The sequence below is a fragment of the Stegodyphus dumicola genome, chromosome 11, assembly GCF_044657685.1.
Source record: "Stegodyphus dumicola isolate Sdum_Otavi_A_Nest chromosome 11, ASM4465768v1".
Lineage (NCBI taxonomy): Eukaryota > Metazoa > Arthropoda > Arachnida > Araneae > Eresidae > Stegodyphus > Stegodyphus dumicola.
The window spans coordinates 82,815,749-82,828,316 of NC_140778.1; the positions used below are offsets into that span (position 1 = coordinate 82,815,749).

Below are 12,568 nucleotides of genomic sequence, written 5' to 3' on the forward strand. Positions count from 1 at the left end.
GTAAAGGGAAATGTTCTTCGTAAGAGATGTCTTCCATTGCTTGTTGGTTTAGAAAGTGGGGAGGATGTGCTGCAGTGAAAGCTAAAAGACAGGTTTCCTCTTCTACATCTAATTGAAGCCAGCTACCATAGTCTGATGATTTTGTTTTTATAACTATTGTCAAATATACACTGCTCGACATTGAAAAATGCAAGACCAAGAAGGAGTAGTCAGAAAGTGATGAAATATGGAAAAAAGACAGAGACAGCAAGCAGTAATAAGTGATCTTTATTTCAAAATGATTAGTCAGAATACAGAGCGAGAAAAGCGTCGGCTCAGTAGGATATAGGACCACCGCAGACAGCAATGCACGAAGAAACAAGTCTAAGCATAGAGTCAATAAGAGTGTGGATGGTGTCCTCAGGGATGGCTCTCCATTCCCTTTCAACCATTTACCACAGTTCGTCTTCTGAATGAGGCAGGGGCAGAGTCTGCAAACGGCGTCCAATCACATCCCACACATGTTCGATTGGTGACAGGTCAGGAGAGTACGGTGGCCAGGGAAGTATCTGTATACCTTGCAGAGAATGTTGGCAGATGCGAGCACTGTGTTGTTGGGTGTTATCCTGCTGAAAAATTGCATTGGGCAACACCTGAAGGTTGTGGATTGCCACCAGCTGCAGTACATTATCCAAGTATCGTTGGGCCGTCATAGTGACCTGGAATCATAGGCAATAGCGCCCCAAACCATTATGCCACGTTGTCGCGCGGTGGGGCATTCCACAGTTACTGCCGGATTAGATCTGTCTCCACGTCGACGCCACACACGTATGTGGTGACTGTCACTGGATACACAGAAGTGTGACTCATCTGAGAACATGACGTTTCGCCATTCTGTCATCCACATTGGTCCAGTCCGGCACCATTCTAAACGTTGCCGTCTATGCTGTGGAGTCAATGGCAGTCTTCTTAACGGACGCAGTGAGTGCAGGCCACGTTTAACCAATCGACGGGAAATGGTTCTGGTCGACATGGGAACATCCAGGGTATCTTGCACATGCTGCAGAATAGCAGTACAGGTGACTTGCGGGAACGTCACAGCTTGTCGGTGGATGCGTCGATCCACACATGCTGACGTCACTCTGGCTGCACCTGCACCCCTCCTTCTTCCCACATTTCCTTGTTTCAACCATGTTCGCCACCGATGCACCGTGCTTGCATCCATTTGGGTATCAGCTGCAATTTGACATAAGGACCAACCCGCCCTTCTCAGTCTGATTACCATAAACCTCGTAAAATCGTCTGTCTGCTGGAAGTGCCTTCATTGACGGCGGCCTGGCATTCTCTTCTATTACACATATCCTTCGGGGCAAAAACAAACTTCCTTCGATAATTCGTCTGGTAGAAATAACGATACAAATATTGCCCATTCTGCACATTCCTTCCTTAATATCTCCCTTATACTCCAACTCTTTGCGTTGGAGAGCTGCGCATTTCACATCATTCGCATAACTCATTGATGTGCATCTACTCTAAAATTTGCATATATTTCTGACCACTTCTTTTTGGTCTTGCATTTTCATTGTCGAGCAGTGTATTAGCAGAATTCATTAAGCTTGTATCCCTAACACTTCATGGTGTTAAGTTGAGCAAGATTGCATTGTCTAGAATTTTGAACTTTTATTATAACTAGTACTAAAAATACTTTTCTGTTGCATCAGGATGGTAAGTTCTAAATAAACTCACAGCTTTCTTATGATTAATAATGAAAAAACAAATTTAGAACTAAACTGTGTAGCTGATCAAGGAAGTAATGGCAGCATTTAATCTGGGAAGAGAATGGGAACTAGAACAACAGTAAAGTTTTAAATCAAGCTGCTCCGAAGCTGATGTTTGAAAAATGTAAAAATGTTTTCTATATGCTCTGTATTTTCTTTTTGTATAAAATATTTAATATATATTTTGATATACAAGTATCAAAGAAATTCATTTTATATACATTTTTTAGTTCATTTTTGCTCATCATTTCATGCTAAATGTAATGATCTAAAATTTGTAAAACTTTGAAGTATGTGTATTCTCATGCTCTAATTGCTACAGACATTTGATCTACTACTCTGTCTCTCTCTGTCTATTGTGTATAATATCCCACGTGCACGTGTATGGAGTATGTTTCACCCCACCTCCATAAAAGGGAATGTTCCTCTTAAGTCACGATTCATTATCAGTTGTTCATTTTTTCAGTAGTTGTCATTATTTAGGTCAGGTTCATTTTTTTTAGTTTCATTATTAGGTTCCTTTTTTTAGTAGTTGTCATTATTTAGGTTATTTTCAGTAGTTGTCATTATTTAGGTTATTTTCAGTAGTTGTCATTATTTAGGTCTTTAATTTAGGTCAGGTTTCCAGTTTCTAGTTTCTTTATTTGCTAAATACAGTACAAAGTCCGAAATCCAGACTCGTCAGAACTTCGGCGATTCTGGATTTTTCCGGATATTAGATTATCAGTTTAAATCTAGTAAGATGGCACATAGAAATTATAAAATTAAAAATATGAAATTGTTATTTATGAAATAATGAAGTGTTTATGATCTAAAGGGTATCAAAATGTACAAAAAAGAAGCTTAATTTTTATTTGTTTACCTTATTAAAAAATATCTTTCAATGTAAGTTGTGCAAGTGGCTTTGTTTTTTGTGCTAATACTTCTCTTTAATTCAGTAGACAGACATAATCTCTTGTTTAGTTACATTGTTGAAGTCCTGTAACTGCTGTTTCGAGAATTCTGACTAAAATTGTCAATAGAAATTTTCTCGTTTTCAGTAACTTCTCTGACATTATCGGTAGCGGTGTTTTCTGGATCTAGAACCATACTACAGATTTTCCCATTCATGAATTGATTGATGATTGAGAAGCATTGTCATCACAATGAAAAGCTTCTTTTATATCATCTTCGTTTGTTACCCCTTCTCCACATTTCTTTACAAAATTTGTTAATTGGAAAATTTAACCTTTGTTTTGCGATATCCGAAATCCTTTAAAATTAGTGGATATCATCAAATTTAGCTATTCTTCACTATACACATTTGGCTATGAATCATGAGCTTTGCGACCAACGACAAGTTGTTCCGTTAAATTTTATCTTGCTTCTATCGCATACTGAGACAATTAAGCTTGAATTGTATTAGTTATTTATTATACTTATATCTATTTATTACACATGCTTAAGGCTTAGCGTTAGGAATAAATAAATTCCCCCCATATACGTAGCGTGTTTGGAAACTTAAGTACCGTTTCATTCTAGCGCTGTCGCAGTGCTGTAGTAGGCATCCCGCACATGCGCACTAGTTTTTCTTGTTCACTGACTTTCAATTGTCACCATTGTGGTTGCTCTATGTTGTGTTTTCAGTTTGCTGTGCACATTCAAAATGTTTAAGACAATTAATTCTCCTGCTGACTGTGAGATTCGTGCAGTGATTAAATTTATGAACGCGAGAAATCTTAAACCAGCCGAAATTTATCATCAAGTGACAGAAGTTTACAGTGAATACGCGATAAGTGATGGAATGGTGAGAAAGTGGGTAAGAATGTTTAATGCAGGTCGAACAAATGTCCACGCCAAGGCTCGGAGTGGTCGGCCTTCTGTTGTCACCGATGATTTGCTAAGGAAAGTTGATGAAGCAATTCATGAGACAACATGAATTGCTTCATCAATGACAACTCTTTCAGAGGCATTTCCACAAATTTCACGTACTGTTTTGTTCGAAATTGTGTCTGACCGCTTGAATTATCGCAAACTGTGTTCCCAATGGGTTCCAAAATGCTCACTGATGTTCACAAAACAAAGCGACTTGGTAGTGCCCTGACATTTCTCACGCGGTACAGTGATGAGGGAGAAAACTTTTTAAACCAAATTGTGACAGGTGATGAAACTTGGGTGTGTCATTTCACACCAGAATCGATCAACAATCGATGGAGTGGAGACACACCCAATCTCCGAAAAAACAAAAGTTAAAAGTGACAATGTCATTACAAAAAACCATGTCACTGTCTTCTGGGATAGGAAAGGCGTTTTGCTTACTGAATTTCTTCCCAGAGGTGAAACCATTAATGCGGCACGATATTGTGAGACTTTACCAAAACTAAGGTGTGCCATTCAAAACAAACGAAGAGGAATGTTCAATAAAGGAATTGTGTTGCTCCATGACAATGCTTGGCCCCATACTGCTGGTGTCACTCAATCGTTAATTGGACAGTTTCATTGGGAGCAGTTTGATCACCCGTCGTACAGTCCGAACTTCGCGCCGTCCGCCTATCACTTGTTCCTGCACATGAAGCGCGAGCTTGGTGGCAAGCGCTTTGGATCTGACGTTGACAGGAAAAATGCCGTGGAATCGTGGTTATCGAAACTGGCGGGAAGTTTCTTTGACGATGGTATACAAAAACTGGTCACCCGCTATGACAAGTGTTTGATCATTGGCGGAAACTATGTTGAAAAATAGTTTAAGACATGTATTTTCATGTAAAAATAAAATTGTATTCGTAAAAATTGTTTTACTTTTTTTTTTTTTTTTTTTTTTTTTTCAAAACGGTACTTAGTTTCCGAATACGCCTCGTACTTAAACCTGGCTGAGGGCCGGCGCTAGATATCTTATCGCCTGATGCAGTCTCTGTGGGTATTAAATTCTGCGACTCGATGTGGCCATACGAGCCCTGGTTCTGGGTTTATGTGAATAACAAATCATTTATTCTTAATTCAAGTAGTCCTAAATGTAATCTTTAGGGTCTATGAGTACCTATGCGTATCTTCTACAAATCTATGAGTCTTCAACAAAATTTGGTATCTTCAACAAAATTTATTTTTAGCATATGGAAAGAAATTTTTGGTAAATTTTTCCTCATCAACAATTTTTACTGTATTTAACGTAAATCTGTAATCATTGCCAACCATATTGTCAACATGAAAGGTTACCGCACTCCTTTATTATTCAATTACTAATATTAAAAAAAATGTTTATGCATCGCTTAATGAGTCATTAAACAATTTTTCATGTTTTGATAAACATGCGGTAAAAAAAGGAAAGTATAATAAATAATGATTTGCCAGGTTGGCATCAGATCAACCATGTATCTATGTGGAATGTTTTGGTTTGAGATGTGTGCCAAGTAGATATGCAGCAACAGAGCCAAATTACTGATCTTACAAATTTATGCTAAAATGATTGTTTCTTCCATAGCATTGTATTTTATTTAGTGTTGAATTGAAATTAAGAATCAGGACTCTCCAGATGTTTTATTATGTGCGGAGGGGGGGGGAGGGATCAAATGCGTATGCGTAAAGCCGACGAGAAAAACATTGGTGGTTTTGAGGTCCGGATTTTAGATCATTCCGAATAATGGATGTCCGGATTTCGGACTTTGTACTGTAATTATTTTTAAATAGACTTTTGGGGTCGTATTTAGCCCATATGCATCCTTCTGCAAGCTCAAATTTCTTGAACTTGTGTGCAGAATTCTTTGAAACTTTTGCTATCTAAAAATGAATTGTAGTTGTTTTCATATACAAAATGAAATTTTTGAACAAGATCACACCTTTTCAGTGGGTGAAAAATGTACAAATTTTCAGAAAATAGCAATATTTGATAGCATAGTATGTGAAAAAATTTTTATATGTTGATTAAATTTAATTTTTCTACTTAATTTCAGTAATTTTTATGTTATTAATATTTACAGACTTTTATGTTCATTTTAATTTGAATATTGTAAGATTAATTTAGAAATCCTTTATGCATAGAAAAATATATCTAATAAATATAAAATAATCTAGTAATAATTATAGGTTAACCCTTTGAATTTAAAAAGAAAAAAAATTCTCTGTTTTCTAACCAAGTGAACAAAATGTCATAAATAAGGTAACTTTAGCATCTGTTTTTTTTTTTTTTTTTTTTTTTTTTTTTTTTTTTTGACAAACAGTTTTCAAGCCAAAGGTTGGGACACCATATGTCCCAGCCATAGTTAATGGAGGGATACATATGTCCCACATGTAGCGACTATAAGCACACCTATTATTCTGGAAAACTTTATTATATGAAATAGATTTTTACTTTGTATGGCACAGAGTAAAGCATTCTTTGCATTACCCAACATTGCACAACTCATATTTGTTTTTTTCTATGTTCATTTATCTACAAAAGCACAGTGGCATCATGATTTTCCAACTATTTGAAGATAATCCCCAACATTCAGGAGATTCTTAGCAATCTTCGAGCCCAGGGTAATTTGTAAACTTTAAGTGGGATGTATATAAATGTAATTTGAGCAATTTCATATTTGTGGATCATTATTTGAATTTTTATGTAAAAATGCTGTACAAAAGCATATTTTAGGCAGTCATGGTGAAGCAAAATAAACTCGATGAGAATGGAGCGTGTCTTCCCGTGATATGCATGTGTACATGTAAGATAAAGAATATGTAAAATAAAATCCTAATTTAAATATGAAATTCAATTAATAACTTTTCCTACTGTTATTTTCATGCCAATGCTTATAATAAATTTCTTTGAACTGCATCATTTCTGTATGTAACTGGAATGCGAGCTGTATCAAAAGGTTAAACAACAAAGAATAAAGAAAAACCACGATTCTTTTACATCTAACCTTATTTTTATATTATAATTTTCTCATTTCTTCTCTGTTTCTTTGAATCCTGACAATTTGTTGTATGTCAGGGTCAGACTGCCATATGATAGTATGGCCCTGGAGTTAATATTGAAACAAGTAGTAGATGACATAACATACACTCATTCGTTTATGTAAAATTGCAGTGTTTGCACTACCTACTCCAACCTGTAGGCAATGGACTGATAAAAGTGCAGATTACTTGGGTTAATTTCCCGACATTATTTTAAGCATTAAACTCTATTTTTTAATAGTTGTCTTTGTTATTTCAGAAACAGGCTGATGTATTTACTTCTTTTGATGCACCAACCACATGATGACAATGCAGCAAAAGATTTAAATTACTTTTTTCATTTTTGGTTTTATCATTTTTTTTTACCTTTTATGCAGTTTACCATTGTGCTTCTGTTTTTTTCTGAATTAAATACGAGATTGATTTTAAATGTATTAGTTTATTTTGCATTATTACCACCACTTGTTACTGCTATGAGTGAAATGGATTAGTTTTTGAACTCTTTTCTTTCTTTCTTTTTTTTTTTTTTTTTTTTACTTTGTATTTATTCATTTATGTATATATATAGTTCTGTAAAAATGATTATATGGACAACCGAATTAAAAAATTTTAGATTATTGAACCCTCATTATTTGTGTAAATAAATGTGTGAGAAAAGCTATTGTAAATTTAACTAAGGCAAAATAATTTTTTTTTATTGAAAATTAAGTTCAAGTTGAATTAAATAAAAACGAATAGAAAAATAATAAATAATATTGATTTAAAGAAACAAGACTGATGTCATCAAAGGGTATAAGCCTTTTTTCATTAGACCATTCAGTAAGTAGTGAATGCCGATTAACATTTCTCTCTCTCTTGCTATGTATATATCAGCCATACCTTTGGTGAGGCATAATATAAAATTTAATTTTTTGCTATTAAATGTAAGTCACATATTAGCATAGAGAGGAGTTCTTATGTTAATAACTGATTGTTTGTTGGAAAGAAGATTCCTATTAATAATAGCTGGGCATCATTGCATAATTTAAGTAGTTTTCATAAAAACAAATGTTGTAAATATATAAAAATAGGAAAAATGCTAAAAAGTAAAATGTAATGTAAGAATAGAAAATTCCGTGAATAAAATTTGTTATTTAAAATAAGGATGATAAATGTGTTATAATATAAAACAAGGGTAAAAATTATTCAAATTTGAATGTTTTGAGTTCTGTAGAGAAGAAATTTTTGAAGTCAGTAAATAGAGAAATAAAGCAAAAACAAAATTTTAACTGTAAATACAGTTATTTAATGTATAATCACATGCAAATAATATAATTGGTTAGATATTTTAATTTCAACGTGAATAGAAAAAAAAGTTTTCATTCAAGTTTTCAAATAGTCAGGTTCCATTTAACTGCTGGAATATGCTGTTAAAAAGCAAAATTGTAAATAAATAGGATTTTATTTTTAGAAATATTTTATTTATACATAACTGCACATGTACACTAATTTATTGTATAGCTGTAAGTATTTATAAGTTGCTATCACAGCATTCAGTTTCTTTTTGGTATTTAAGTTACCCTAAACTATTCAGCAATTTTCCAGTTTACGTATATCTCCTAAAAGAATGCAAAAAACTTATAAGATACATAGGACACCCCTTTGCATCTGAAGGAGAGCTAATGTTACACACTGATAAGAAAATATGCTGATTCCTCTTGCATATGAACTTAAAATATAACAGTTTGAATATTTTCATGCCAATTTTTGTGAAATGTAATTTTTTTTTTTTAACTTGCTTTATGTTTACCAAAACTTTTATTCAGATAAGCATCAAATCACATTGCACTATGTTTTTAACTTCATGCTAATTTATTGATTTTTAGCACCCTGTGTATGCTGTTCAACTTCAAGAAGATGGTACTTTGTCAACTACCATGCAACAGATTGTCCTAGTGACAGATCCTGCACAGTTAGCAGCCCTTCAGCAACTGGCTCAACAAGGACAATTTGATTCTGCTGTATCTGCAACTGACAGGAATCCATCAAATGTGTCTTAGCTATTTATTTATGTATAAATATTATGTATGCAATATTTTGAAGCCAAATAGAAATGTTTTCTGATAAACCAAAAAGCTCTTGTATTTTGAAATGTAAATAGTTTTAGATTTATTATTATACTAGTCATTGTTTCTGCTCTAGTTTTCTCTTGAAATAAAATGTTTGTTCATATATATATAAGTATATATGTGTGTATGTGTTATTTTTTCTTCATGTATTTTATTTGGTTCAAAAATCTTTTAGCCAGTAGAACAATACTTGTGATATGCAAATGCTGCATTTTACAGAAACTGCTGTTAACACTGATGACTTACAAAAATTAACCCTCTGAGTGGCATGACTGGCTATATCTGGTCATGGAATTTTTTGTCGCTTGATACGTATTAGCTTATAACTTAAGATATTTTGCTTTCTCACTTTCTTTAATAATGTAAATGTAATCTTAATGAATCTAAGTTTACAAAAATAGAGGCTAAAATAAGTAATTATATAAATTTAGCTAATAAATGCTGCATAAATACAGGTCTTCATGACAAATCCAAAAACCCATGCCGCTCAGAGGGTTAAACTGAGTAGTAAGTTGATATCCATTCTCAGCTACCATCAGCCTTTTCAGTGTAAATAGTTGCATTTCAGAAGACTGTTTTATCACAGGCGTCCATGTCTTGTTTAGGATTTGAATCTTAAGCCCATTGGCATAATAAATGTTTATTAACCGTTGTACCAATCAAGATTTTAAATTGTGTAGCCCTGAAGAAAAGCTTATACAGTTAATCATAATATGGCTTGTTTAATATTCTTGCATTATTTTCTTCTTTTGTCACTTTTATTACATGGTTTGTGAGGATTAGGAGTGAATAACGACAATGAAGTATCAAAATACACTTTACTGGCCAGTATTTTCAAGACAGCTCCAATAACACGTTTGCACAGTCATTGAAGAACTACAGTAAACATGCTGACACGATCAGCGACACAGCCTTCACACTGTCAGGCTATAATGGTGGAGACAGCTTTACTGCAAAGCACCTGAGTACAGTTCCCGACTCTGCTCGGTCGTTCTTGGAACTCCATGTACTCTCGAGACTCTACACGCTACAACTTGCGATGCACTCGACGATACACTGGAGTACAGCTCCCGACTCCTTTGTTCAGTCGTTCCCGGAGCTCAACACTCTCTCGACGATGCACTAACCGCTATATACCAACAGACTTTCAGTGCATTCGACGACCAACTCGGCACTGACTGATTGACTATCAACTTGTTTGACTCTCCACGGACTATCTAACTGCCTAGACACTAACTCTACCAGCAGGGTTTATATAGCTTTTGCCTTGTGTTCGAGAACATTCTGGTCTAAACCGGTAAGAATTCATTCCAGAAGGTTCTCCATCCGTCTATGGCATATTGCCAATTTTGTTGCCAAATGGTTAATTTCTCGCCAAATGTGGCAACCCTAAAACTGCTTTGCAGGGGAGCTACTTTACCGTGCCTGGACATTTTGTAACAATATGAAGCATGGCTTTTTATTGTGATTTTTTTTTTTTTTTTTTTTTTTTTTTTTTTTTTGTATAAACGAATGAATGTACTATTAACAATAACTGTCCTAATTACAGAATAATTTATTTGAAATTAAGTCAGTTTTGAAAAAAATTGATCCACATCATAATTATCTGTATTTATTGTAAGCATAATTTTGTAAGAGGTTAAAAGTCTAATATATTATAAATTTGAAGGTAATTATGTAAATTATTTGTCATTTCAGCTATATTACTCCGATTTAAGCTGCAACCGAGCTTTACATATGTCATTAATTTTATAAGAAACATCCAGTTCTATATCTGCAGCTTTATTTAGCTCAAACATCAATATCTTTATAACTAATATATTTCTATATATTATTTGGAAAACAAATTTTCATGTGTACCTCCTAATTATACTTCCTGGCAAATCTGAACTTTTCTAAGATCTGAGATTTGGTTTAAATCTGAACATGACCCATTAATGCATCTTATGAGCAAAATTACATTCTGTGTTTTAAAATGTTGTGCCATATTAGAATTGTATCACTATTTCAATTCAAATGTAGTACAACACTTATCTGCCAATTTTTACATGTAAACCTTTTCTGCGTTATGTAATTTTTTTATTAAAAGAAATCGACATTGTTTGCTAATAGAATGCTATACAGATTTTACATGTGGATCTAGAATATGTGTTTCCATTTTAAAGTTTTAAAAGTAAAGCAGTTTTATAAAATTAGTACTGCGAATAGAAAGGTTTCATGAATATAAAATGCAGGTACATCCAGTCTCTCTCAGTTAAATGCAAAAGATTCCATGCATTTGTATGCAAAATTCAGAAGTTATATGTTATTAATAATTTCATGGAAAAGTGGAGTATGGAGAAATGGGCATTTCAAGCTGATCTATGTAAATTTGTCGTCAATTTTCTTCTGATTTTTTTATAAAAAATATAGGATCAATAATTATGGAAATAAAACATTTATCACTTTTCTAACACTTTGTATTGCTGGTATGTTTAATTAATCAATTATGACAAAAGATGCAAGACATGACTTCAGTTAATTTAAAAGGAGAGTTAATTTTATCAAATATTTCCTAAGAGAAATTCTATTTATATTGCCTCTTCTTTATGCGCAAAGCAACAATTGCAGTTACATTTTAGATGAAATTTTATCTGTTCCCTATTTTAATATTATTTGAAAGCACTTTTCAGTTGTAATGTCAATTTCGTAAAACTGCTGTTAGTTTTTTGATTGGCATCTCTCACTGCAAGAATTTTTCTTAGAATCGGCAGTGCTTTTCTAGATTCAATTGGATGATGGATGACATGTCACTTTATTTTGTATCACTTTTCACTGCTAGGTTCTGCAGCCATGTTTAACTTTCTTTGTCAGATTTTATAAACTTTGTCTCAGTATTGTAATCATTTGACAGAAATTTTCAAACTCTGTCTGAAACAGCTATAATTTGCAGTTCCTCAAATGCTTCTATGTAAAAGTTACATTTTTGCAAATGACCAAGGCGTTAACTCCCCTGCAAGGCCGATCCTAATGGGGAGGGGGGGGCAAGATTAACGGCCGGCGAAATTATTACCAATTAAAAAGTTTAAAGAAGAAGCTTTGTGAAAAAGGCGGCCAATTTTAATTTGCACATGGGCAACCAACAGTCTAGGATCAGCACTGGCATTTACTATAATATGCATGGCTTCTAGCAGAGATACCAATGTATTTATCTCTTTTGAAATGCTTGCATTTTTACAAAATTCAGTTCACTTCATCATTTAATAAACATTTTTTCTGTGCTGACATTTGGAAGTGTTTGCGCCTGTGCCTCTGCAATGTGGCTACGTGACTTGTAACCTGAGTGAAAGTCTCCATTGATGGCGTTAGAAAGACTGCAAAACGCCTAGTATTTTGTAATTGTGAGTTTGAGATAGTATAAGATTAATAAACCATGGTTACAATCGACTTATATGTTGTTATTACTTTTCGTGACAAAACGTTTCGGCCGTTGAGCTGCAAAAAGAACTTTAGTCCAGAGCGTTCTTCATTTTCGATGGCGATAGATTTGGGTGAATGTTTCGTTTTGCAAATTTATGGTGAGTTTAAAAGCATTTTTTGGTGAAAAAGACTATTCTAAAAACCGAATTGATTAAGCTAAAATAGAAAGTAGTGGATCCTAGTTGCTTTGAAGTCACTGATTTTCATTTAACTGAAGACAAGCTTAACCTGAGAGCGCACGTGCTCATGTGAGTTATAGAGGATATTTTAGTTCTTCAGAAAAAGTGTTACATCTTTACGAATAATAAATTTTATGATCAAATTTAAAAACTATGC

At 33.8% G+C, this 12,568-nt stretch overlaps 1 protein-coding gene across 2 annotated transcripts in view; it reads left to right on the forward strand.

Moving 5' to 3' along the window:
* The window catches only part of LOC118190633 (uncharacterized), a 35,078-nt gene extending 26,190 nt beyond the window's left edge, over window positions 1-8,888 (forward strand). For both annotated transcript variants that reach the window (XM_035361381.2, XM_035361382.2), the window contains exon 12: window positions 8,531-8,888. In XM_035361381.2, coding sequence (XP_035217272.1) covers window positions 8,531-8,704 — 174 coding nt within the window. In that variant the 3' untranslated portion in view covers window positions 8,705-8,888. The remainder of the gene's footprint in view (window positions 1-8,530) is intronic.
* Window positions 8,889-12,568: the final 3,680 nt, after the last annotated feature.